The 24,983-nt window shown below is 33.9% G+C and overlaps 1 protein-coding gene across 2 annotated transcripts in view; it reads left to right on the top strand.

Annotated features, from left to right (window-relative positions):
- The window catches only part of COPS2 (COP9 signalosome subunit 2), a 29,269-nt gene extending 5,057 nt beyond the window's left edge, over positions 1-24,212 (top strand). The window contains exons 2-13 of one of the 2 annotated variants that reach the window (XM_032343675.1): positions 6,460-6,573; positions 7,257-7,334; positions 11,330-11,455; positions 13,705-13,794; positions 13,924-14,001; positions 15,427-15,601; positions 16,342-16,520; positions 16,629-16,681; positions 19,530-19,627; positions 20,966-21,048; positions 21,555-21,613; positions 22,266-24,212. In XM_032343675.1, coding sequence (XP_032199566.1) covers positions 6,460-6,573; positions 7,257-7,334; positions 11,330-11,455; positions 13,705-13,794; positions 13,924-14,001; positions 15,427-15,601; positions 16,342-16,520; positions 16,629-16,681; positions 19,530-19,627; positions 20,966-21,048; positions 21,555-21,613; positions 22,266-22,410 — 1,278 coding nt within the window. In that variant the 3' untranslated portion in view covers positions 22,411-24,212. Of the gene's footprint in view, positions 1-6,459; positions 6,574-7,256; positions 7,335-11,329; positions 11,456-13,683; positions 13,795-13,923; positions 14,002-15,426; positions 15,602-16,341; positions 16,521-16,628; positions 16,682-19,529; positions 19,628-20,965; positions 21,049-21,554; positions 21,614-22,265 lie in introns of both variants that reach the window. The other variant, XM_032343674.1, reaches the window with a different exon arrangement.
- The last annotated feature ends 771 nt before the right edge of the window (positions 24,213-24,983 follow it).

Genomic DNA, 24,983 nt, shown 5'->3' with positions numbered 1-24,983 from the left:
TTACATATTTACATACATGTAATATGTATTATAGCTTAAGTGGGTGGAAATAAAAATTTTGTTAAGTGGGAAAGTAGAGAAAAATGTCTGGAAGATCTGAAAAATAACAGGAAAACTAAAATTTGTTTATTTCTCAGTGAACCTGTATTTTATTGCTAAGGTGAGAAGGGGCAGGTTCTAGGGTATAAATGATGAACAGAAATCTTACTTTGATCATGAGAGGCCAAATAATATTTTGTCATAGCTCAAAATTTTTAGAGTTCTTCAAAGAACCTGAAGCGTATAGCTTTTTAAAATAGGTGATACATGCACATAGTTCAAACAAAATAAAAGTTTTCTTTCCATTCTCGTTCCCCATTTGCCCAGTTCCCATTCTTCCCATACATAATCAAATACATGTTTTTATCCCCCCCTTTGTTTTTAAACCAAGATACAGCCTATTATATATATTGTTCTATGCTTTGTTTTTTAATGTGCCTTAGAGATTATTCCATGTAAGTATGCAAAAAGCTCACTTCTTTCTTTTTACAGCTGCATTGATTGTATGGATGTGCCATACTTTATATAACCAGTTCTCTCTTGATAAGCATTTTTCCTGTTTCCTTTTGCTGTTATAAACTATGCAGCTTTTTTTTTTTTAAACTAAAGTGATAGGTTTTATCTTTTTTTGTAGACGTGGAAAACCATATTCTGAGTCATGTCTGATAAACAAGGTGGGCCATCAAACTGGGTGATACTCTTAGATTAGAAACATCTAGTGAAGTTTTTCTTCAGAATTTCAGAAACATTGCTTAATAATCCATGTCAGTGGAATAGCTTTACTATCTCTTGAAATTACTACTTCAAAGATTAGTGTTGGTTTGGAATATAAGTTTCGATGTATTTCCAAAAAGTCCTCTTGCATTACCTCATAGGTATACTCTGTATAATGAAATTAGAGAGGTTGAAACAAGTATAACTAAAATGATAAATAACAGGAGACAGCTCTTAACATGCTAAGAGTAAGATAAATTTAAGACTTTTTTTTACCCATAAATGAAATCTGTAAATTGTGACTATCCAGCAGCATGAATTTGTACTTGTATGTTATATCTCAAACACTTGAATTTCAGTGGGAATTAGAAAGTTCCTAAGGTTCAAACCCCCACATTTGGTAAGAGAGAAACTAAAGCATCATGTCTGAGTGTCTCACTTTAATTTATAGGACAAATTAGTGGGAGAGTCAAAAGTATATCCCAGGTCTAATGACATTTATGATTTCTCTCTTTGGATGATTTAATTTGAAGACTGAAAGTTTAGGACAAATAAAAGAATCTTCTGATTTACCCTGTAGATGAATTAGGACCCATTAACTTAAGTGAAATTGTAAAAACTTAGGACAACTTTATGAATGGCTAAACCACAAGTGACTACTTAGGAATTTTATTATATCTAGTCCTTAAGGATAATGAGACCTTGCCCTTTGCCTCTCTGTGCCCAACATCTAGTATAGCTGTCAAGATGTGATCAAGGCTTAGCAAGCATTGTTAATGGTGGGTCTTTTGTTCTAGAGCACATTTCAAAGGCCTCTTTTGACAAGGGACACAGGAATAAGTAGAAGTTGTGAAACTGACCTTTAACAGTAGGTGCATTCCAACATAGAGTCATTATAGCCCCTGGCTGTTCTGTTCTTATATGTTATTTTGGAACATTCATCCACTTTTCATTTCAGGTAAACAAACATTTATTGAGCAGTTTGCGTTATAACAGACTCTGGGGATGCCAAAATAAGGAAGAGAAACTTCCTGCTTTTTGAGAAGCTCATAGTAGTAAGGTGAGGGGAGGTGAGAACAAAACACTCAACAAGGCTCCATGTTAGAGACATACATGTCCTGTAAAAGCATGACTAAGGAGAAAATTTCTTTTGCTAAGTAAAGTTGGAGGAAGAACCACAAGGTAAGCCTGGAGTACATCTTCCAGGACTGTTAGGACTGGGAAGCATCATAGGAGAAAAGTGGGAAGTTTGTTAAGAGGGGAGGTAATTTAGAATTCCTAGCAGAGAGGACAGTTAATGCCAATACAGAGATTTTGAGTTGCGTGGTACATGTGGGGAAGGAAGAATAGATTTGGGTGTGTGCATGGATCACAAATTGCTTTGGGGAGTATTAAGACATGAGTTATTATATAAATAGGTGGTACTTAAAAACTTAGGTAGGCTTTTAATCCTTTTAACAATGTTCATGTGCCGCCTTTTCATATACTGCTTAATTTTTTTGTTTCTTAAAACATTCTTAATATATTGAAATACCAGTTTCTCTTTTTAAAAGCATTTTCCTTAAACTTTTACAAATTATAATTCTGTCCTTCTCATCTGACATGAAGGAATTGCGTTCAACAATATTTAATATTTTTATATTTATATTTATATATAGTCTCTATTTTCATTAACAGCACTGTGTATATCCAAGTCATCAGTAGTCATTAGAGATAACTTTAAGAATTTATTTATTTATTTATTTATTTATTTATTTGAGAGTGGGAAAGGGATCATGAGCACGGGGAGGAGCTGAGGCAAAGGGACAAAAAGAATCTCAAGCAGATTCGGTGCTGAGTGCAGAGCTGATACAAGGTTCATGACCTAAATCAAAACTGAGAGCTGGTCATTCAAAAGAGCTGAGCCATCCAGGCACCACAGTCATTAGTGATAACTTTTATTTCCCTTTATCCCGTGCCCATGTTGTGGGTCTTTTTTATTTTACATCCCAAACGTCTCTTGACATATCCTGTACTTATTCTGTATCCTTCCTTTTCTCCCTATTCTACTACTTGGAATCAAACTTCCATCATCTTTTAGCCAGACAGTCGTAAGATTATCCAGCGGGCTACTTCATTGCTACCAGATGACTCTTCCTCAGACACAATCTGATTATTTCCCCGTGAAATTATTTAGTGGCTCCACTTGATCTAAGCTCCCTGCTAGAATTCTGTTGTGGTGTTCCTCTGTCTGATAACTAGTTTCTCACTAGTTCTTTGTACACATCCTGTGCTTCAGCCCAGTCTGACTGTCCATGCTTCTTTGAATTATGCGGTATCATTTCAAGCTTCCATGCCTTTGCACACCTTAACTGCTTTGTTTCAGATGCCTTTCCTAATCCCCAGGCAACTCCTATTCATATTTTTAGACCTACTTCAGGTAACTTTTCCTTCTAATTCACTCCTTTTGTTTTTTAATTTAATTTTATTTCTTTTCAGTATTCCAGCATTCATTGTTTATGCACGACACCCAGTGCTCCGCGCAATTCGTGCCCTCCACAATACCCACCACCAGCCTCACATAATCCCCACCTGCCTCCCCTCCAAAACCCTCAGTTTATTCCTCAGAGTCCACAGTCTCTCATGTTTGTCTCCCCCTCTGATTTCCCCCAACTCAGTTCTCTCCATCTCCCAGTGTCCTCTGTGTTATTTCTTGTGTTCCACAAGTAAGTGAAACCATGTGATAATTGACTCTCTTTGCTTGACTTATTTCACTGAGCATAATCTCTTCTAGTCCTGTCCATGTTGATACAAAAATTGGGTATTCATCCTTTCTGATAAAGACATAATATTCCATTGTATATATGGACCATATCTTCTTTATCCATTCGTCCATTGAAGGGCATCTGGGTTCTTTCCACAGTTTGGCAACTGTAGCCATTGTTGCTGTGAACATTGGGGTACAGGTGGCCCTTCTTTTCACAACATCTGTATCTTTGGGGTCAATACCCAGTAATGTAATTGCAGGGTCATAGGGAAGCTCTATTTTTAATTTCTTAAGAAATCTCCACACTGTTTGCCAAAGTGGCTGCACCAACTTGTATTCCCACCAACAGTGTAAGAGGCTTCCCCTTTCTCCATATCCTCTCCGACACTTGTTATTTACTGTCTTGTTAATTTTGGCCATTCTAACTGGTGTAAAGTGTTATCTCAATATGTTTTTTATTTGCATCTCCCTGATGGCTAATGATGATGAGCATTTTTTCATGTGTCTGTTAGCCATTTGTATGTCTTCTTTGGAGAAGTGTCTGTTCATGTCTTCTGCCCATTTCTTGATGTAATTCACTCCTTTCTTTGAGCTGCTGGTGTACCTAATATGTGTCTTTATTGTGTTAGAGCATTGCTGTTTCATTTGCATATCTGTCCCTGACCAGAGTAGCTTGATGGAAAGATTTAATTAGCATATGCAGGAGCAACACTTAATTGCTGGTATATGCTGAAGATCTTATTACTTAGTATCTAAATAGGTATCTAACAGATCTCTAAACAACAGAATTATTCTAAAGATTTCTCAAAATATCTAATAACGAAGAAGAGTTTTCTGTAGTACACAGCTTGTACTGATTCATTGAACTGCATATGACAGGGTAGTCATGTCACAGAGGCTGGTTCAAACCCTCTTGAGTATGCTGTTACAGATCATAACAAGGGACTGCCTGATTATAAGAATGCCAGTCAGGAACATCAGTTCTTATGTACTTAGACATTTTGGCAATACTATTTAAGAATTGAATTGAAGTTATGCAAAAAATGTTACACATTCCACTTCTTCATCCCTATGCACATGATTTATTTCCTTTAAAACAGGGCGCCTGGGTGGCTCGGTGGGTTAAAGCCCCTGCCTTAGGCTCAGGTCATAATCCCAGGGTCCTGGAATGGAGCCCCACATCGCTCTCTGCTCAGCAGGGAGCCTGTTTCCTCCTCTCTCTGCCTGCCTCTCTGCCTACTTGTGATCTCTGTCTGTGAAATAAATAAATAAAATCTTTAAAAAAAAAATGATAACAGAAAGTCTGTGGAGAGATGGAAGTGGCTTGGTAGACTAGGGTGGTAGCAAAGGAGAAGGAGGAAAGTGCATGAATTTGAGACTTACGTTGAAGTTAGAATCAGTAAGGCCTTTTTATGTTCCAACAATGTGACGGTGCTTTTAGTTCTTTAGTCACCTCCCATGATGCTGTTTTGTATTTACTGTTCTCTTTCCCCTCTCCTGTTTCCTCTAGCAGGCAGAACCCCCCATTTATCTTTCAGAACCTAGCTCAGAAGCCTTTACTCTCACAGCATTATTTGATATATAGTTTCCTTGTTTATTAAGTCTTTATTAATTGCTTTTCTGGTTTGATCAGTTATAGTCAAAGCTAGCTTACAGGGTCAAGAAGTGAATGATTGATTATCAGATTTATTCATTACCCAGAATTTGATCTCATCCCAAAGAGAAGTATTACAGAGGATTTTCATGTTAAACAGAATTCCCAATCAAATCCAGAATACTGCATCTGTGCTTCATGACCTTACACAAGGAAATAATTGTCCTCTAGAGGGTGCACATTACAAAGCCTCTGTGGTCAGATAAAACTGGTTTTATACTAACATCAAACATCTTCCTCCATCTCTTATCACAGAAAAAACCCATCTTGTATTCATGTATTTTTGAGCTCTCTAGCACTGTACTCACTATGCTTTTTTTCATTCTTTGGCATTTATGAAATATTATAGATTTTTCATGAATATCTCTGAAAAAATTACTATTTGGATTTAGAAATAACTCTGTAATACTCTTCTTGTCTTTTTGTGATTACTTCCAGGTACCGTTCTTAATTTGACATTTTGCCTTTTATAATGATTTGTAGCTGATGGAAATAATTTTGTGTCTTCCTAAAATAATGACTTTCAGTCTACTGAGCTATTTATGTTTTATAATCCTCATCATTAAGTTGAATATCTTTTGAACTGTTATAAACTATTTTAAATTCTTGTTTATACTGCTTCACAAAATAGTTCTTTATTCCAGTTTTTCTTTCTACTTATTGTTTCAGTACTAAGAACTGAATTTATGTGGTGAAAGTCAAATAAAATTGTTTAAATTCGGTTGCTCTTAATTTGATTTGTTATGAAGCTAGTTTTAAGTACATTAATATAATAGCTATGTGGAGTGCACATAAAACAAGTATTCTTATTAACGTATCATTATATTTAGCAATAAACTGCTCTGCCACATATAGATGACCATCCTAGGTAGTCAAATCATATTAGAACAATGAAATATAGACTTAAGGAGTAGAGAAATTTAAATTACAGAACTTAAGATGAATAATTAGCTTTTATGTAGTAATTAACATTTATGGTGATTTTTCTTAGGTTCTGTGACCACCAGAAAATTAACCACTGCAAAATTGGGTGTCACTAACGAGTATTTTGTACATTTTGCTTTTTTGTTAATTCTATGGAAATTGTAGTTTTGATCTGAAAGAAAGAAATTATTCCATTCTCCTCACTTGATTTTGGCTCTTTCACTTGTTTTTTAAATAATGATTAAGTATCAGTGGCATTCTACCTATGTGTATAAAGTTGTTTTGTATAAATGTATGGTTTTTCTATCTTAATAGTACTCACTTTTTAACAGGGCAGTGTGTTGAATTCTTTTTCATTTTAGTGTCTCTTTCTAACACACAGGAATACTCTGAAGATAGTAACTCCGAACCAAATGTGGATTTGGAAAATCAGTACTATAATTCCAAAGCGCTAAAAGAAGATGACCCAAAAGCAGCATTAAGCAGTTTTCAAAAGGTTCATATTTTTTTCTGATTGATTCTGTTTCTTAAAGTTTATTTTTTCTAATGATGTCTCAGAATTTTACCTCAGAAATGTGTTTTGGATATTAAGTGTTAATCCTGTAAATAAGCTTGCATTTTGCAATACAGGCAGATACTTTAAAAGGGTATACTATTGTTTTTTCTAATCAAGCTATCTATAAAGCAGGGCCATTGTCCTGGAAAGCTAGTATGGTTCTGGCAGAAGGAAACGACCATGATGATCAATAGGATAATACCTATTGGGATAATACCTATAGGATAATACTACAATTTTGTTCCTTTTTTGGAGGCCAGATCATACAGGTGTGGTTCCACTATTAAATAATGTGATTTCTCGATGACTAATAAACTTTTGGGTTGTTCTTACCAATGGATTATTCAGAGGGAGAAAAAGGATTTCTGGGATTGTAAAATAATTGAGCAGTAGTTCTTGTTTAATCTTTTGATGGAGAAACTTCAAAATAAGCTCACTTATCCTTAAGCATTTTAAGACACGTTTCTTTTTTAAAGCCTTTTAAAAATAGCATTGAGAAATGGTGGGATTTTGGGGGAATTGTTCGTCATACATTTGATGTAAAATTAATTCAAAACAGACATTGGTGTCTAGAAAATAACATTAGCATTAAGTTAGATGAAAAATGTCTTCTGTTTTTTTAGGTTTTGGAACTTGAAGGTGAAAAAGGAGAATGGGGATTTAAAGCACTGAAGCAAATGATTAAGATTAACTTCAAGTTGGTAAGATTTGTTTTGAGGGGAAATAAACTTATAATACAATAAATTCTGTGGGTAAAAACCTCATGGCAACAAAATGCCATTCTGTCTATTTCTTTAAGATAATTCTGGTGATAATATTTCTATACTTAAGCCTACTTTTCATTTGTGACTACAGAAACTAAGTAAAAAAAAAAAAATTATACATAGGAGTCAAACTTTTCTGTTTTAAGAGAACTTTTCCTATAGATATATAGAGAGTATCTGGCTGCACTGTTAACAGAATGATTTTTCTGTAATAATGATAACACAAGTTATTGTGTTTATTTTGGAGTTTAAATACAGGGAGTTCCACTTCCAATGATAAGTATCCAAACTAGCATCATTCTTGACTCCTCTCTTTGTTTCTCTCCCCTCAAATAATCCATTGGTAAATTGAGGTGTCTTTAAATATCTTTAACATACATCTCATATATGAGTGCTACTTAACCATTTTTATGTCTGTTAGTCTGGTCCAGGCCAAATTCATCTCTTAACCTGGATTGTTTCAGTAGCTTCTTAACTGGTATCCTTCCTTCTATCCTGGCCTTATTAACAGTTTGTTCTCCACAAGCAGCAGAGTGATCCTTTTAAAATGTTAAGTCAGATTATATCATTCCTTTGCTCTGAATCTTCTAATGGTTCCTACTCTCCTTAATAAAATTCAAATCCTTACCATAGCCTAGGAGGCCCTATGTCTGCTTACCCTTTGCTACCTTTCTGATAACTATTTTCTGTTCTCTCCTTCACTGGGCTCCTTGGTGTCCTCATGTCATCCTAAGCATGCTGCTACTTGTAAACACTGTATTTGCTGTTTCCTCTGCCCCAAATTCTCCTCTCAATTAGCCATGTGACTCTTTTCTCATCGTTTGATCGGATCTCTGTTCAGGGTCACCATATATCAAGATGGCCTTCCTCTGACTACCTTATATAAAATCACATCCTTCCCATCATCATTTATATTCATCTTACCCTGCTGTTTTTTTTCTTTTGACTGTATCACCCCTTGATCCATTTACTTATTGCCTTTCTGTTACCCTCATCCTCATAGGTTGTAAGCTCCATGGAGTTGGACTTTATTCCCTGTTCACATTCCTATCACCTGTAATAGTGGCTGGCATTCAGTAGATGCTGAATTATGTTGTTGGCATTGTCATGACGTAGTACTCTCAAAGAATTGTTAGTCTTCAGGAGTGCAGGGTAGAGGTGGAGGGGAAAATAAATGGTAAGATGAGAGGAGTAGGGACAGATAGAACTTTAAAATCACTAAGGATAGGGGAATTTTTGAGAAAAAGATAAAGTGGAGCTTAGATAGCAGAGGTAAGCACTTGCTTCTATGGTAAATAGAAGGATAGGTGGCAGTCTATTACCACTTTTTTTTTCTCTTATCTATATATTTCTCATATGTTTCCTCCCTCTCCCTATTAACCTCTCTATCCCGTATATTTGAATTTGAACTCCCTGAATTGACTGACTGTTACCTTTGTCTGGTTAACTTGCACTAATTTTCATCCTGTTCTTGATATACTCTTTGGCATCCTCACCTACCTTCAAAAGGACCCCTTCATGACATTTATAGAAACTATCCACAAAATATTTTAGCTCATTCTTCCCCCAGAATATCAAGACTATTCAAAAAATGTTGGACATAAATAAGTATATTTCGTATTGCATTTATATATAGTTAAAGGGAAAATGTCTGTCTTGAATTCACCCTTTCTAGTTCTGCTCTGATATTCTCAAAAAGAATCTCTCCGTTGCACAAAGAAAGCCTTTGTGCTTTCTTTCCATTAATTATTTGTGAAAATATTAAACACCTACTGTATTTAAATTAATCGCTTAGAAGGATGTGGGAGAAGCATCAGGTACCTCAAGGGACAGGGACTTTGACTAAACAATTTTAGTCTTGACTTAAATATTGGGCTTCAAGTCTTAAGATTTTATGATTTGAAATAATACCAAGACTATAGAAAACTGCTGTCTTAACATTACTAACAATGGTTTTGGGCCCATTTAAGTATATGCTGCCCATAATACTTGATTTTACCATTTTACCCTGAGCCAAGATGGGAAGTAAGTAAGGGAAAGGATTATTTGTAGTTAGTGTTACCTTGCCTTCCTTCCTTCACTATGTTTTATTTGCTCAAACAGCTTCTGTGAATAGTAGTTTCGGCTTCTATCCCTCATTTTCTAGTTGGATTCAGAATAGGACCCATGTTGCTATGTGAAGCTTTTGAGCAATGAAAAGTTGAAAGGGGGAGCACCTGGATGGCTCAGTGGGTTAAAGCCTCTTGGCTTTTGGAGAATTTTTTTTTTTTTAAGATTTTACTTATTTATTTGACAGAGAGAGATCACAAGTAGGCATAGAGGCAGGCAGAGAGAGAGAGAAGAGGAAGCAGGCTCCCTGCTGAGCAGAGTGCCCGATACGGGACTCGATCCCAGGACCCTGAGATCATGACCCGAGCCGAAGGCAGCGGCTTAAGCCACTGAGCCACCCAGGTGCCCCAAAGCCTCTTGGCTTTTGGCTCAGGTCATGGTCCCAGGGTCCTGAGATTGAGCCCTGCATCAGGCTTTCTGCTCAGCAGGGAGCCTGCTTCCCTCTCTCTCTGCCTTCCCCTCTGTCTGCTTGTGATCTCTCTCTTCAAATAAATAAAACTTAAAAAAAAAATTGAAAGGGTTTGTTATCAACTGCTCTGTGTTCACCACTGTAATTTACCTAATCTTCCCTTAATCTTAAATACAGTAACAGAATTATTGAAAAATGAGCTTTCAAATTACTAGAGCATAAGAAAATGAATTCAAAACTTAACTTTTTGCTAAAATCCTATTTCAGTATCCAAACACAATCTCAAAGTTAGGACAGTCCCATTTCTAATTTTCCTTTTGCCATAAGAAATGTTCTGTAACTTGGGTTTTAACAGTTCATTGATAGGACATTACCTATTATCTGCCCTTAAATGGTACTGGCATACTTGGAAATAAGGTAGTTTGATATGTATTGCTCAGGCTTTTCCCATTGCTCTGTCCATTTTTCCCCACCTATCCCAACTATTGTTTTCTTTTTTGTAACTCAGTTCTTGCTTAGATTTCAGGGAGTCTTCTCAGGTTCATAAATACACATACTCTATTAGTCAAGAAAAGCACTGTATCTACCAATGCTCCACCTCCCTGATTAAAAGGAGAGTAGAACCCAATAAAAAGAAGGATTAGTAGCAGTTGGAGATGGTGGGGACTGTGTGTGGATACAGGTTATCAGGTTAGACTCATAAATTGACTTACGTGATATCCTTTGAGGGAGGATAGACCATCCACCAAAATACTTAAGTTTTTAAAATTTGATAGTTCTTCATTTCTCAAACCTCTCCTGTTTCCTGAAATAACCACAGTAGTACAAATAGTCCTGCAAGGAATAGCACCATTAGCTACATCTACCATTGAATAGAGCCTTGGGTGGGAGGACTTTTCTTGATAGTGGGATGGGTACCTGGGCTTGAAAAGATTCCTTCAACTGCACATTTTATCACTGAGCCAACCAATAATATAGGGAAAAAAGAAACACATCACTATTAGAAAGCTTTCTCATCAAGGGGTAAATCTTCAGGAGAGGATATAGCTGATATCTGCATAGTTGGTACCCAAGGCATTTGAAAAATTGGATTTATATTTTCTAGTCTGTGAATATTTTAGTAGTTCTTAGGATTTCAGTAAATGTTTGTTATGTAATGAGACCAGTATCTGAAATTTTGAAAATCTGTAAGTTGTACTTTTTCATAGGGTAACTTTGTAAATTTGGTTCATATGTCAGTAATCTAGAAATTCCAAATTTAAGCTAAAGTGTTTATGGTGTTTCTGTCATGCATACTTTCTCTATCATAAAACTTTATTTTTCAGTTACATAGTTGTGTGTGCTATAGTCTTAATCATATAGCTGTTTCAGCACCTAAATACATATCTAATAATGCATTTTTCTTCTCTGACAGACAAACTTTCCAGAAATGATGAATAGATATAAGCAACTATTGACCTATATTCGGAGTGCAGTCACGAGAAATTATTCTGAAAAATCCATTAATTCTATTCTTGATTATATCTCCACTTCTAAACAGGTTAGATTCTGGTTTTTCCTCTTGGTATTTACCAATGTGTTATTACTTATGCTATTATAACAAACCCATCCAACTGTCTGTGGTTATTTATACTAAAGACTGTTCCCCTTTTTTTTTTTCCTTAATTAGGTCTAGAGATTTCTAGTTAAACAGTTACACCGGGCATTAATGTGCTTTAAAAATAATAAATACTATTTTCTTAATTATAGTACTAATCATACAATATTAAAAGGTAATAACTAGCTAAGTCTCTTCAAAAACTATCTTGAGGTACATAATCTGCACACAACTTTTGCAGGTTTAAACTCCCATATAGTTACTACCATAGTTCGTTCCAATAAACTCCATCATCACTTCAGTTAGATTTGTGTAGATTTGATTAAAAGATCCTTGAGAGGAGACCCTGTACTCATATTAGTAATTGGCATTACTCAGTAGGTGTTGAGTAAATGCTTTTACAAAGAATGGATGGTTGTTAGATGATAAAATAAAGGGCTAATGATGAAGAAACTACAATGAAGCTTGGAAAGGATAGTGCTTTTGTTATTCTAGATTTTGGTTATTAAGAAAAGCAATGATTTTACTGTATTGCTAAGATAATTTTTAATTGGATTGCTGTTCATACTCTTTTAAGCAACATAACTTTCTTAAACATCATGATATTTTAGCATAAGTCCTCTCATTTATTTTCCATTCATTTAGGATTTCTTAAAATGTTTAATACTTTTCATGTTTATTATAAACAATGTTCATCTCAGAATCTCATTCTGTATTTTCTACTAGATATCATTTTTATTTCTTAAGGTAGTTTATTACTTTTACTCTTTTTATCTAAAATATATGTAAAGGAAACAGAGAAAAAAATAAACTTAAAACTGACCTTTGAACAACATGGGGGTTAGTGGTAGCCCTTCCCCTTTGCCCCCCTGCTGTGCAGTTGAGAATCTGTGGTATAACTGCTGACTCCTCAAAAACTTAACTACTAATAGCCTGCTGTTGACCAGAAACTTTACCTATAACATAAACAATTGATTAACATATTTTGTATGTAGTGTGTTCACTGTATTTTTATAATAAACTAGGGGAAAAAGTGGTAGGGAGAAAATACATTTATAGTACTGTACGGTACTTACCAGAAAAAAATCCACGTATAAGTGGACCCACACAGTTCAAACATGTTACTCAAGCATCAACTGTATATGTTTTGTTAAAACATTAGCAAGTAATGGTACTATAGAGTTGTTACATATTGGGGGGCTTTTCTTATGTGGGGAAATATATTCTGAGTTTTATGAACAAGTGTCATCAAAACATTTTTTGTACACTATTTATAAATGTTACGCAAGGTGTTGGTGGGGGGGATTAATTTCAGACTTCAAGATTGTGTTTTGCATTGTGCTCTTATATGTACGCTGTTTGTCTTTGAAAGTAAGAATAGATATCAGGTGGGCGGTACTCATTTAGTATGCCATCAGCAGTGATGAATAGATAGGCAGCCGTTTCTGAAAGTATTTAACTTTTTCCTGTTGGCATGGCCCTCTTAGCTCTTGATTCTGTTAAATAGAGACCGAGAGAATCAGGTATTCAAACAAAGGCAGAGCCAGTGTGGGGGAAAGAAGGTAGGTAAGGGAACTTATCACAATGCAAAATAGAATGATTTCTGTGAAAAAATGTCACACCTAGATTGGTGAAGTGATGGTGTTTAGACACAGCTAAAATTGTGCTGGACTTTACTCTCTACATAACTCCGCAGTTTGCCAGTAACTTAAGAGCTGTGCAGTTTGATGACTTGATTAATTACATTTGTAGAAGAATTTTGGAGGGAAGCTTATTCTTTGTTTCTTTAGCTGCTTGCCAAGTGTTTGCCACATAGGTACCAAATGAGAGTTGCGAGAATAAGATACACAGTATTAATAACAGCATAACTAGTTAAAAGTGTATGTCATTCATTTCCATCAAAGAGTTACTAGATTGGGAAGGACAAATCATACTATTAGAGCATTGGGTTCTTTCTGGGTTTTACTTTCTAAAAACTCACATAAAAATAGATCTTGGCACTTTTTGTAAACTTGGTCTCTGTTTTGCTAAGGTTTTGTTAAATTAATAGACTGACAGAGACATTCAGAATCAAATAGGGTATCTTATGTGTATTAAAGTTCAAAGATGCACTTTTAGTTTGTTCAAATTAACTTTATTAACAGGTACAAATTTGCTGTTTACAATTATAGAATTCTGATTTTTTATGTCAGATGGATTTACTGCAGGAATTCTATGAAACAACACTGGAAGCTTTGAAAGATGCTAAGAATGATAGACTGTGGTTTAAGACAAACACAAAGGTAACAATTACAATTACCTTTTTTTTTTTTTTTTTGAAGAATGGGAGGGCGTCCTTAATAAACTGTCCTAAAAATTCATGCCTTTTCCTGTTGAAATCTTTTAATTTTAATAAGTATGTTCTTTTACAGCTTGGGAAATTATATTTAGAACGAGAAGAATATGGAAAGCTTCAAAAAATTTTACGCCAGTTACATCAGTCTTGCCAGGTAGCGTTCTCTTGTTTTTTCTTAATATTTCTTCATAATACAAAAAGCATAAGAAAAAAATTATATTTGAAACTTTTACTTAGGGATGTTTTTGTTCCGGATTCATCCCCAAAATAAAATTTGCAAAAAAGAAAACCAAGAAGCTAATTTTTTCTGTGTATTACATTTCTTCCTGTTTAATTATTATTTTTGTGGAATGAGGCACAGGTATCCATAAACAAATAGGCTAGTCATTAATACTTATTAAAAATAAGCCTTTCATATTTAGTTGTAGACCATGTGAAAATCGGAAAGAACATTAGAGACATGTAATAAAGATATTTCATATCTAGTTCATATCTAGTTCAGATATTTCATATCTAGTCCATTAGGACTTCATATGATGCTAAAATGAAATATTCTGTGTCTGCACTAATATGATAGCACCAGCTACATGTCATCAGGCAGTTGAAATGTGTTTGAGTTTTTAATTTTACTTAATTTAAATTTGAATGGCCACATGATCGGGACAGTGCATCTCCATAACTTTTTAACTGCAGTTATAATTTTGTTTCCTTTTTTGTCTTGATCAATAAGTTATTTTAGTTTAGTTTAAAATTTAGTGGAAATACTGTTTTGTTAAATGTTTTTAAACCTCTTCCTATGCTAGGTACTATTTTAATTGTATATGTCATTTCTTTGAATGGGGAAAAAATTGATCAGGGAAGTGTTCTAATCACCTGCATGTATTTTCATTTAATGACTAAATAGAATTCTTTTGGAAGAACAAATAAATAATAAATTTTGGCTTTGTGTAAGGGCTTGATACTTATGATTATCTGCCTGTTACCTATATGCTATTTTTCATGGCATGTATTTTGTGGGCTTTTGGTTATTTTTCAAAGTTGAACTAAATGTTACCACCTTTGTTACTCCTTTGACATTAGCAGAGTTAGTCACTTTCTCTTCCATTCTTCTGGTCACTTCAAATAGAATCATTATTATAATTTATCTGTTTACAGCTTAATCTTCTAGGTCGTGAACTTTTGGGGCCAGGAACATTAGCTTATTTAACTGTGTATTTCTCCATGTTAGACCTAGTGCCTTGCATTAGGAAGGCACTTGGAAGTGCTTTTTGATCAAATCAGTGGATATAAAGCAGTTGTGAAGATTTAGGTAGAAACAAACATCATAACATTTTATACATTAAAAAATTCTTCTGGTCACTTTTTCCTTATTGAATGACTAGAAAGTACAAAGGATGTGTGCATTCCTTTTTGGCTGTTAAAGGTGGTATTCTTAATGTTCTAGATCTTAATTAAAATTTGTAGTGTGTGTTCACACAGAATTAGTATTAGAAACATAAGGATCTCACGCTAACTCAAATAAAAATTACTAGGTTGACTGAGTTCTATTTTAACTAAAGTTCATTATTTGCTTCCTTAGACTGATGATGGAGAGGATGACCTGAAAAAAGGTACACAGTTATTAGAAATATATGCTTTGGAAATTCAAATGTACACGGCACAGAAGAATAACAAAAAACTTAAAGCTCTCTATGAGCAATCGCTTCACATCAAGTCCGCCATCCCTCATCCACTGATCATGGGAGTCATCAGAGGCAAGTTTTGTTTGGAGAAGGGTGGGCACTGTCACAGGAAGATACCAGGGTGTCACTGGATATGACTGAATGACTCCGAAGGCTTTTTCTGTTTTAGTGAAAATAAATGGCAAAGTAGTAACATCAATGAAATGATATAGTCTTGGAAAGAAATTAGAATTAGAAATTGAATTTTTTGTCTTATAAAATGTTACATCAGTGAACTACTTCAGTAGAAAATTTACCATCACATGTTCTATTCTCAAGACTTGGGGGGTGGTTTGAAGAGGGGGAAAAAAGTTGTGTTCTTGAATTGTAGTGATATACATAAAATTATTTTCTGTGTCAACTAAGAATAAAAATTTGCAGATGCTTGTTTGATGTTTATAATGAAGGACTTGCTTTTTGGAATTAAAGTGAGTACTGGGGCACCTGTGTGATTTAGTTGATTAAGCATCTGACTCTTGATTTCGACTCATGTCATGATCACATGATCACAAGGTTGTGAGATCAAGCCCTACATTCGGCTCCATGCTGAAAGTGGAGCCTGCTTGAGATTTTCTCTCTCTCCCTTTCTACCCCCACCCCCACCTACCCCAAAAAAAAAAAAATTAAAGTGAGTACCTTGGGGCTAGTACAATTTAGTCTATGGAATTGAAAGACTGGAAAGCCACTATCATAGTTTTTATTTTATTTTTATAAAGTGCTCAATCATACTATAGAACTGCAAATGCCCTTTTATCCTGTTTTTATTCTTATAGAATGTGGTGGTAAAATGCACTTGAGAGAAGGTGAATTTGAAAAGGCACACACTGATTTTTTTGAAGCCTTCAAGAATTATGACGAATCGGGAAGTCCAAGACGAACCACTTGCTTAAAATATTTGGTGTTAGCAAATATGCTAATGAAATCGGGAATAAATCCATTTGACTCACAGGAGGTATGTGTGTGTTCTAATTGTTCATTTCTGTCACCTGTCTTTTCTGGAAATAAATGTTATTCTTTCTCTGTACATATAGCATAGTTAATTTTTGTTTTTTTTCCTTAGGCCAAACCATACAAAAATGACCCAGAAATCCTAGCAATGACGAATTTAGTAAGGTAAGATTTTATATTTCGGTTAAGGTAAATTTCCTTAAAGCAATGAATTAGAGGGAAAAGAGGGAGAGAAATTTTGAGAATTCAATTAATACACCAAATTTACTCTTTTGTATTTAGGTTAGAAATATTCCAAATTCTGAAGTTTTTATTTTTTTAAGTCATTTATTCTGTTTCTGTTAGTTCCAAGATTTTATATAGTATTGATTTATGTAGTATAGTATTGGCTGCTTTTTTTTATTATCTATCTACATGTTTGTGTGTGTGCTATTTTTCAGCAGAAGACTGTAGATATCTTAAAACAATTTCACAGTGTTTGCTGTTTCTACCTCTCTTAATCCAAAATGAAATTATGAATTGGTCCACACAAATCAAAAATTTTCAGTAAGACAATGTCTTTACTCACATATTTTCTCAATTAACAAGGTTTAAAAAATCATTCAAAAAAAGTTTACCTTGGTTAATTTTCTGAGGTGAGGAACAGAGGGGTCATACTGGTAAGAAACCCAAGGATTTATTGATGACTTCTGTGGTATGATGGTTAGCAACTGAAAAATCTGCTATGATCAATTAATATTAAATAAGATACAGAAAATAAAGCGAAAAGCCTAGAAAAGAAGGCCTATTTTTGCCAAAGAAATCAGTGAGCAAGAAAAATTTTCCTGTGGGCTGGAATAAATGGAGCATAGGTTTTTTCAAGTCTTTTGTTGTAAATTGTGCTTGCCAAATCTACCAAAGCAGGAAGAATATTAGGGACATAGAGTAGGGTGGGGTTTTTGCTTATGTATATGGATACTGGAAGTGATAAAGCATTCTTTTAATAGTCTTTTATGATTTAAAAGTACTGTTAGACTATAAATTATGAGTCACCCATATATAAATTTTATATACTTGGAGCAAATAGCTTATTACATGATACTGTTTGAGTTCCTATGTAAAATGTCTTCATTTACTTTGTTTTTATCTGGCTATAGGTTTTACAAATCACTAGGTTGGTTTGTTTAAGGAAACTTTAATTTTAGCTATAAAAAATAAGAATGATTTTATTTTAAGGGGACTAGGAATAGATAGGAGATAAGAACTCTGAATTGCAACATTAAAAAATCAGTTTCTTTGGGGTTCCTAGGTGGTTCAGTTAGTTAAATGTCCAATTCTTGATTACGGCTCAGGTCTTGATCTCAGGGTTGAATTCAGGCCTCATGTTGGGTTCCATGCTGGGCGTGGAGCCTACTTTTTAAAAAATACCATATTCTTTTATTGTTTATTTCTTTGTTCTCAGTTTGTTGAATTAAATAGATTTTAGTTATGAAAGGAGATTTCTTATTCCTCAGCATTTGGCCACATTAACTAAAAGATGATTTGGTTAGAGATTCACTTCGTAATACTTTAGAAAAATGTTTATGAAGTTAAATTGTTGAGCAACAACTAAACTTTTAAAACTCTTAAAAATTGAGGGAAAGTTTTGCACTAGATATTAATATTTCATCTAAATTAAATTGGTTAAATACATTAAAATGGACTAAAGGGCTGATTTATCAGAAATTTAAGTGGTAATAGCTATACTTATATATTTGCTATATCATACAATTTACTCTACTGAAACCTCTGTATTGGAACTCAATTTATTTTAACGGTAAATTTCGACCCAAGCAAGTGGCTTGTGTTGTCCCACATTTTGTATATATATTTTTAAGTCACTTAAATAGTGGAAGAATGTCTCTTGGTTAAAATAGACACATGTGCAAGTGTTTCACTACTTGAATATATCCTCCTGTAGTATATTTCTCTTGGTTAAAATAGACACATGTGCAAGTGTTTCACTACTTGAATATATCCTCCTGTAGTATATTTTGCAATAATGTATTTGGGGTAGGTGAAAAAGTAATGCTTCCTAATTTTATCTTCCTAGTCAGTTGCCAGCAGACTAGAGGAAAATTATTCCTGTTGAAGCACTTGAATCACCTGCCCCTAACATGAAGTTACATTGCGACCCAACAGATGGAAGCACAGCAGAGGGCGTGCAGAATGGCTGATGATATGTCTTACATATAAAGCAGGCAGTGGTGCCATATCCAGAAGGTTGGCTTCTTCCTTCTCAGCACCTTTAGCAATCCCCATAGTGTCCTACAGAGTTATTTTAAGAGCAGATACTAGACACCTCAGAGAATTATGAACATAAATCAGCCTTTGGCCTTCTGCAGCAGTGTCCATCACATTCTCCTTTGTGTGTGTGTCCCATCTGGCACTAACTACCTGCCACTGATATTTCTGCTATATAACTCAGTGGGACTTTTAAGGCTAGAGAAAATTTAGAATCAAATGTTCCCTTTGCAGAGTTCTGGCAATTGCTGGTAGCTTTCTAGAAGATAAAAATTAGGAAGCTGCATTTCTGGATAATCTTCAGAGAGAATGTAGTATCTTATTTCAAAGACAAGGCCAAACTCCTCCATATAGTAGTATGTATGAAACCTAATTTCTTAGGGATTAAATGATAAATGCACAATTTAACTTGGAAGTATCAAGCATTAAACAGTTTTTAAATTTGTAAATTTTTAACAGTGTTAAGATTTTGAGATTTTAATGAATATATATATAAATACAATATTTGATCCCCAAAAGAAGATTTACTTAATCTTTATAAAACCAAAAACATAAAAAAAATTAATTTTATTTGCAGAAGGATGTGTGTATATAACTCTGATTTCTTTGACAAACTGTAATGTAATTTAGATTATTGCATATAAAAAACTATAACGTAACTTAGATTATTGCAAAAAAATTAGGTTTTTGGATTATCTGAGTTAATACATGACTTCTCTGTGTTTGACAAGCTTTGTACTTTTCCTTTTAGTGCCTATCAGAATAATGACATCACTGAATTTGAAAAGATTCTGAAAACAAATCACAGCAACATCATGGATGATCCTTTCATTAGGGAACACATTGAAGGTATATTCTTTCTGCTAACTGAATTCAGTTACCTTCTTTGCCACTGTCAATCAGTGTTTCTTGAGGGAGCGGCACGGAATTAAACCAGTTTTCCTCTGTGTATTGCCGAGTATAGAAATGTTTCTAAATGCGGTCATGGAATAGGATATTACTTAAAGTTAAAAAGCTGTTTTAAAGAAATCATTTACCAGTTCCCCGCTATTTATTAACATAATCAAATTCTTATGTGATGTGCAGTTCATTTAATGTGGCTGTCTGTCCTTTTTATTCTAATTTAGATATTGTTGCATGTTTATTACTAATACTTGGGTTCACAGTTCATTTTTAAGATTTTTGGACAAGTAACAAAAACTTTAAAAATAGTCTGCTATAGATGATGCAGAGATGCATTACTTTGAAGGGTGGCTAATGTACCAGTAAGTGTATGAGATTTTTTAGTAAGTTTTGTTGGATTAACAAAGACAAAAATCATTCCTTGTTCTGGGGCCTCTTTTGTACCTCCAGTGTTCCCACCTGTTATGGAGCTAATTGAGGGTTTTTAAATGACCATTTGGAACAACTCATTCAAATACTTAAATTCCAGATGCATCAGGAAAATCCGAAGAATACTTTGGAAGTAATGTTCTTTTTTCCCCACCTTCCTTTCTCTTTCATTCAGCAGACATTTTAAAAGTTCTTGTATGAAGCTAGAGTGGTACTGCACTTGGTGGATATAGAAAATTTTAGAAGCCTTGTGCATGAACTCCAGTCTAGTTTTTTGTTGTTGTTGATGTTTCTTCTATGAAGAAATGGGAGAAAATTGCACAATCATTGTATAAAATATAAATCATTGTATAAAATATAATACTTTATATTTTGAGAGAACATAAAATAAGGCATGAATCAGAGCTTCCTGAAAGATGTTAACTATAAAGAAGAGATGAGCAGTGTAGAGTCTTATTGAAAAGGCAAAGGGTATTTTAGGTAGCATCACAACATAAGCAAAATCAGGGAGGAGGGAACAAGAAAAATTATGGGAAAGTCAGCCTCTAATTTACTGTACGTCTCTTGGACCCAAATATTTTTAGCTCCAAATACCTTATGTCTGGGGCACATGATTGGCTCAGTCAGTAGAGCATGTTACTCTTGATCTTGAGGTGAGGAGCTCGAGCCCCATGTTGGGCATAGAGCTTGCTTAAACCGAAAAAAAAAAACCCACAAATGCATTATGTCCTTGCCAGGCAGAAAGACTTTGAGAAAATAATTGATATAATTAATTAATGTGATTTAGCAGTACATAATGTTTCATGCAGATATACAGACTATTAAATTTATTTTCATTTTTGTCTTTTCTTTCAGAGCTTTTGCGAAACATCAGAACACAAGTGCTCATAAAATTAATTAAGCCTTACACAAGAATACATATTCCTTTTATTTCTAAGGTACTTATATTCATGGATCTTAATACTAAATTTGTAGTTATAAATGCAGTGTATTTAAAAGTTATTTTTGGTAACATTTGATACTGCATTTGCAAAATACAGCATAGCTTAGGGCTTTCCTTTTAACATAAATTATTCTGTGTTTTCTTGGAGTAAATTAACAGTAAAGAGAAATAAAGAATCATTACATTTCTTTTTAAAGATTCCTTCAGCCTCAAAGAACATTGTAGAAGACAGAGTAGTGAGTAAAATATGTCATTGATGTAGTGTTAACCCAACCACAATAAAATTGTGCTAAGAATATACTTTAAAGATTACAAAGTTAAATTTGGTCAGACCTGTGTCCTCAGAAATATTTTGAGATGATAATGAAATTTGTCTTAAATTTCTGCACACTAAATTTCCTTTAAGTGGTGGGAATGAATCTAAAGTCAGAATAATTATTCCTTATCATAAAGTATTTAAAGAAGTTAATTACTAGAATTATAATAAGTCTTTTGTCTTAGGAGTTAAACATAGATGTAGCTGATGTGGAGAGCTTGCTGGTGCAGTGCATATTGGATAAGTAAGTACTTGGCTGTTTCTTAACACAAAATGATTAGGACCATAACATTTGAATACTGGGAGCAGAGGTAGCAGTGGAATTCTTGATTTTTCACAAAAAGCACCCTCTGGCTATAATTTTTTATTAAAAGAGATATATATGTATGCATGGTAGCTTTTTGTGGGTGAGTGAGCGTATTAAGCCCTTGATCTCTGAAAAAGTTGTAAATGGTTTTCAGAAAGATTTCTCATTCTTTATGTGTCCCATATCCAGCTAGAGAATTATTTAATGAATAGGGGGTTGGTTTTGGGGTCTTTTGGGGTTTTTTTTTCTGTTTTTAAAGTATAAGGTATGGTATGTCATAGTTCTAAAATTACATGTTTCTTAAAAGCAGTATGGTATTCAAAGCTTCACAAGCTTACATTTGCCCGGGTAATTGGGTAAGTCTCTGCCTAGTGATTCTTTTAGTGAAATTGATAAAAGGTGACTGAAATCCAGTTTCTGTGTAGAGTTTTAGTAAGGCAGTGAATGAAATAAGTAATCCTGAATTGGGTCACTAAGAGGCAGCAGTTTCTTCTTTTGCATTTATTGACTTTATACATATTTTATGAAACAGTCTAAAAATTACAGTCACTGAAAATGGTTTGTAGACATGTCTTTTATTTATTTCCAGCACTATTCATGGCCGAATTGATCAAGTCAACCAGCTCCTTGAATTGGATCATCAGAAGAGGGGTGGTGCCCGATATACTGCACTAGATAAATGGACCAACCAACTAAATTCTCTCAACCAGGCTGTAGTCAGTAAACTGGCTTAACAGAGAACAAGCTTTCACAGACGTACTTAATGCAACAGTGCAGAGATGTAATCCTTAAAAGAACTGGGAATGGCAAAACTACTGTCGGTTGATGTGTCCTGAAAATTATTGGAGTTATGGCAGAAGTGCTTTTTTTGATCAACTGGTTTGTGTTTTGCTGCTGCATTTATCCCAAGAAAAACAGCTTTAATCTCCAGAAGAAAACCAAAATGCCATGGGATTTATGCTGTATTGACATCTTGCCCTAAATATACAACATCATAGTAATTTGTCATGGGCAACATGACCAGAGAGAAGATTTTTGTCATGATTTTAAATACACTGACATGTTACTGTTGGTTAAATTTAAACATGTTTTACCTGCAGAAATTCTCTCACAAATAACCTGCAATAACTTGAAATGCATACCCTTTTGAACACTTCCTTTTCTCATGTATAAATTAAAATGTTTGCTGCATTTTGCAAAATGTCAATTCTCCAAAAATGTGTCCGTATATTTCTGTACCTGCAGTGTAGTAAAGGTTTAGATGAAACCCCATAATTATAGTGGCATACTGTCACTTAGGTTTCAAGCAGCAAAATAAACAGTGCAGCTCAGAAATTGTAGTTTGGTTCTTGATGTGTTTTTATTACATTTGGGGTTTTTGTTTTGTTTTTTAGTACCTTAGAAATTTCAAATTATTTTATCTTCAGTTAATGATTTTAAAAAGCCTGGGAGCAAGTAAGTTGGTTATTTGCTTTCAGATTTTTTAAAGTAGTCTTTATTGATAAAGTAAGGAGAACTAGTTTCTAACAAAACACTTGCATAGTACTTAATTTGACAGTGATGCTTTAAAGGAATAAAATTCTTTTTTTTTTTTTTCTAAGAATGATACTCCTTTTTAAAAATAAGTTCTAACTCTCAGAATGTTCACTTTAAACAAATATGCCAGAACATAGACAGCTAAATGAATGTTACCCTCTATAGTGATCATGCTGGAAAATTATTTCCTAATTCCAGCAATCTACCATTGCTCAAAACCTCTTGGGTTTTACTCTTTTAGAATTGCATTCAGAGCTAATTTAAGTCATACACACTATAAGTTTATGACTCACATTAAGAAAACAAAAAGTATTATCAGGCTTGATTTTATTTTTTATGGTTACCATCACTTGGCACCAAATGACTTTGGACAGTTTCCAAAAATTAATCTATCTTTGAGGTAATAGTAGAAAGGATGCAGCTAGCTTTGAAGGCAATCCCAAAAGGGTTTGAAAGGTATTTTGAGCAGTGGTAGCATAGGTAGGATAATGAACTATGGCCTTCCAAGGTGACCACCTAAAAGGAAGCATAGCTCATTTGAATGTATTGAGTTTTGGATGTATTTGTTTCATTTAAAAAAAAAAAAATCACATTATTTTATAGTGTCAAAAGGAAGAACTAAGATTAAGATAATTTTTGGTTTTTCTATTGCTTGTCATTATGTAAAAAGAAGTGAGTGGCAGTTCAGAAGGAAGACTGTTGTAACTGAAGAATGACAACCAAGAATTTTTGATCATTAAATCAGATTTTATAAACAGTGGAAGGAGCATGGACTTAAAACAAGGCATGCTTATTCGGTTTTGTCAAAATTTTACGAAAATATGTGATATATATTTATACTAAAACTATATAATCCTTAGATTTAGGAAAGCAATCAGTTAATGTCTTTAGCAGATTAAAGCAGTATTAAATACAGGTGCAACTTGGAAATTGTAGAAAACTGAAAGAAAACGGAAGACAAAATGTCTCTGGTAGGGAATAAAAAAGTTTAAGATATTATAAAATTATGTGTATTTTCTTCTCTTTTACATAAATCATTTGTGAAAAATGTGCTAAATTTTTTTTTACAGGAGTGATAATAATTAGGACTTATTTTTCAATATAATTTGGAGACCCTTTGTTACCCAAATAAAAATGACAAGTTTCTGTGCCTGTATTCAAATATGTATGCATGTCATAACTGTGGGGAAAGGCCCTGCTTAACTCAGAGTTGATGGAATTAGAATTTAAAGGATTTAAAGGATGTGATTTAACCTTTACATTCCAGCCTTTACAATGTCCAGTTCCCCTGTGATTTCTTTGCCCCATGGCAATAGTGCATCTTCCAGTTTTGAGAGGCAAAGCATGCACTTACTCTTTAGGAAACTGGGCTAAGCATATAACAGTATCCAAAGTTATACCATAATCTTTAATGTAATTATATGTATCATGTAGGCTTTGTTTAAATATTTCCTAAATATAAGTCTTTTTTTAAAGTTATTTGCCACATTTATTTTAGGACATAGGTTTTTGATACATCTTAACAGTCTGATTAACTTAAAGCTATTTTTACTTTTTCCCATTAAACATGTTCTGTGTTCCTGGGCATCTTACAGAGTTGAAATTTTTTTGAGATTGCATTTCAGAATATAACTAAATTTAAGGGAAGTAAAAAGTTAATTGGCAAATTCTTAGCATTTTGAATTACTGATTAAATCTTTCCTTCTGTGAAAACAACAGTAACAAATACTTTACATCATATTAGGATGTGTTTATCTCCTTTCTCTAATAC

This window comes from Mustela erminea, chromosome 5 (genome assembly GCF_009829155.1).
Source record: "Mustela erminea isolate mMusErm1 chromosome 5, mMusErm1.Pri, whole genome shotgun sequence".
NCBI classification, from domain to species: Eukaryota; Metazoa; Chordata; class Mammalia; order Carnivora; family Mustelidae; genus Mustela; species Mustela erminea.
This window is presented reverse-complemented; position numbering and strand designations above follow the sequence as displayed.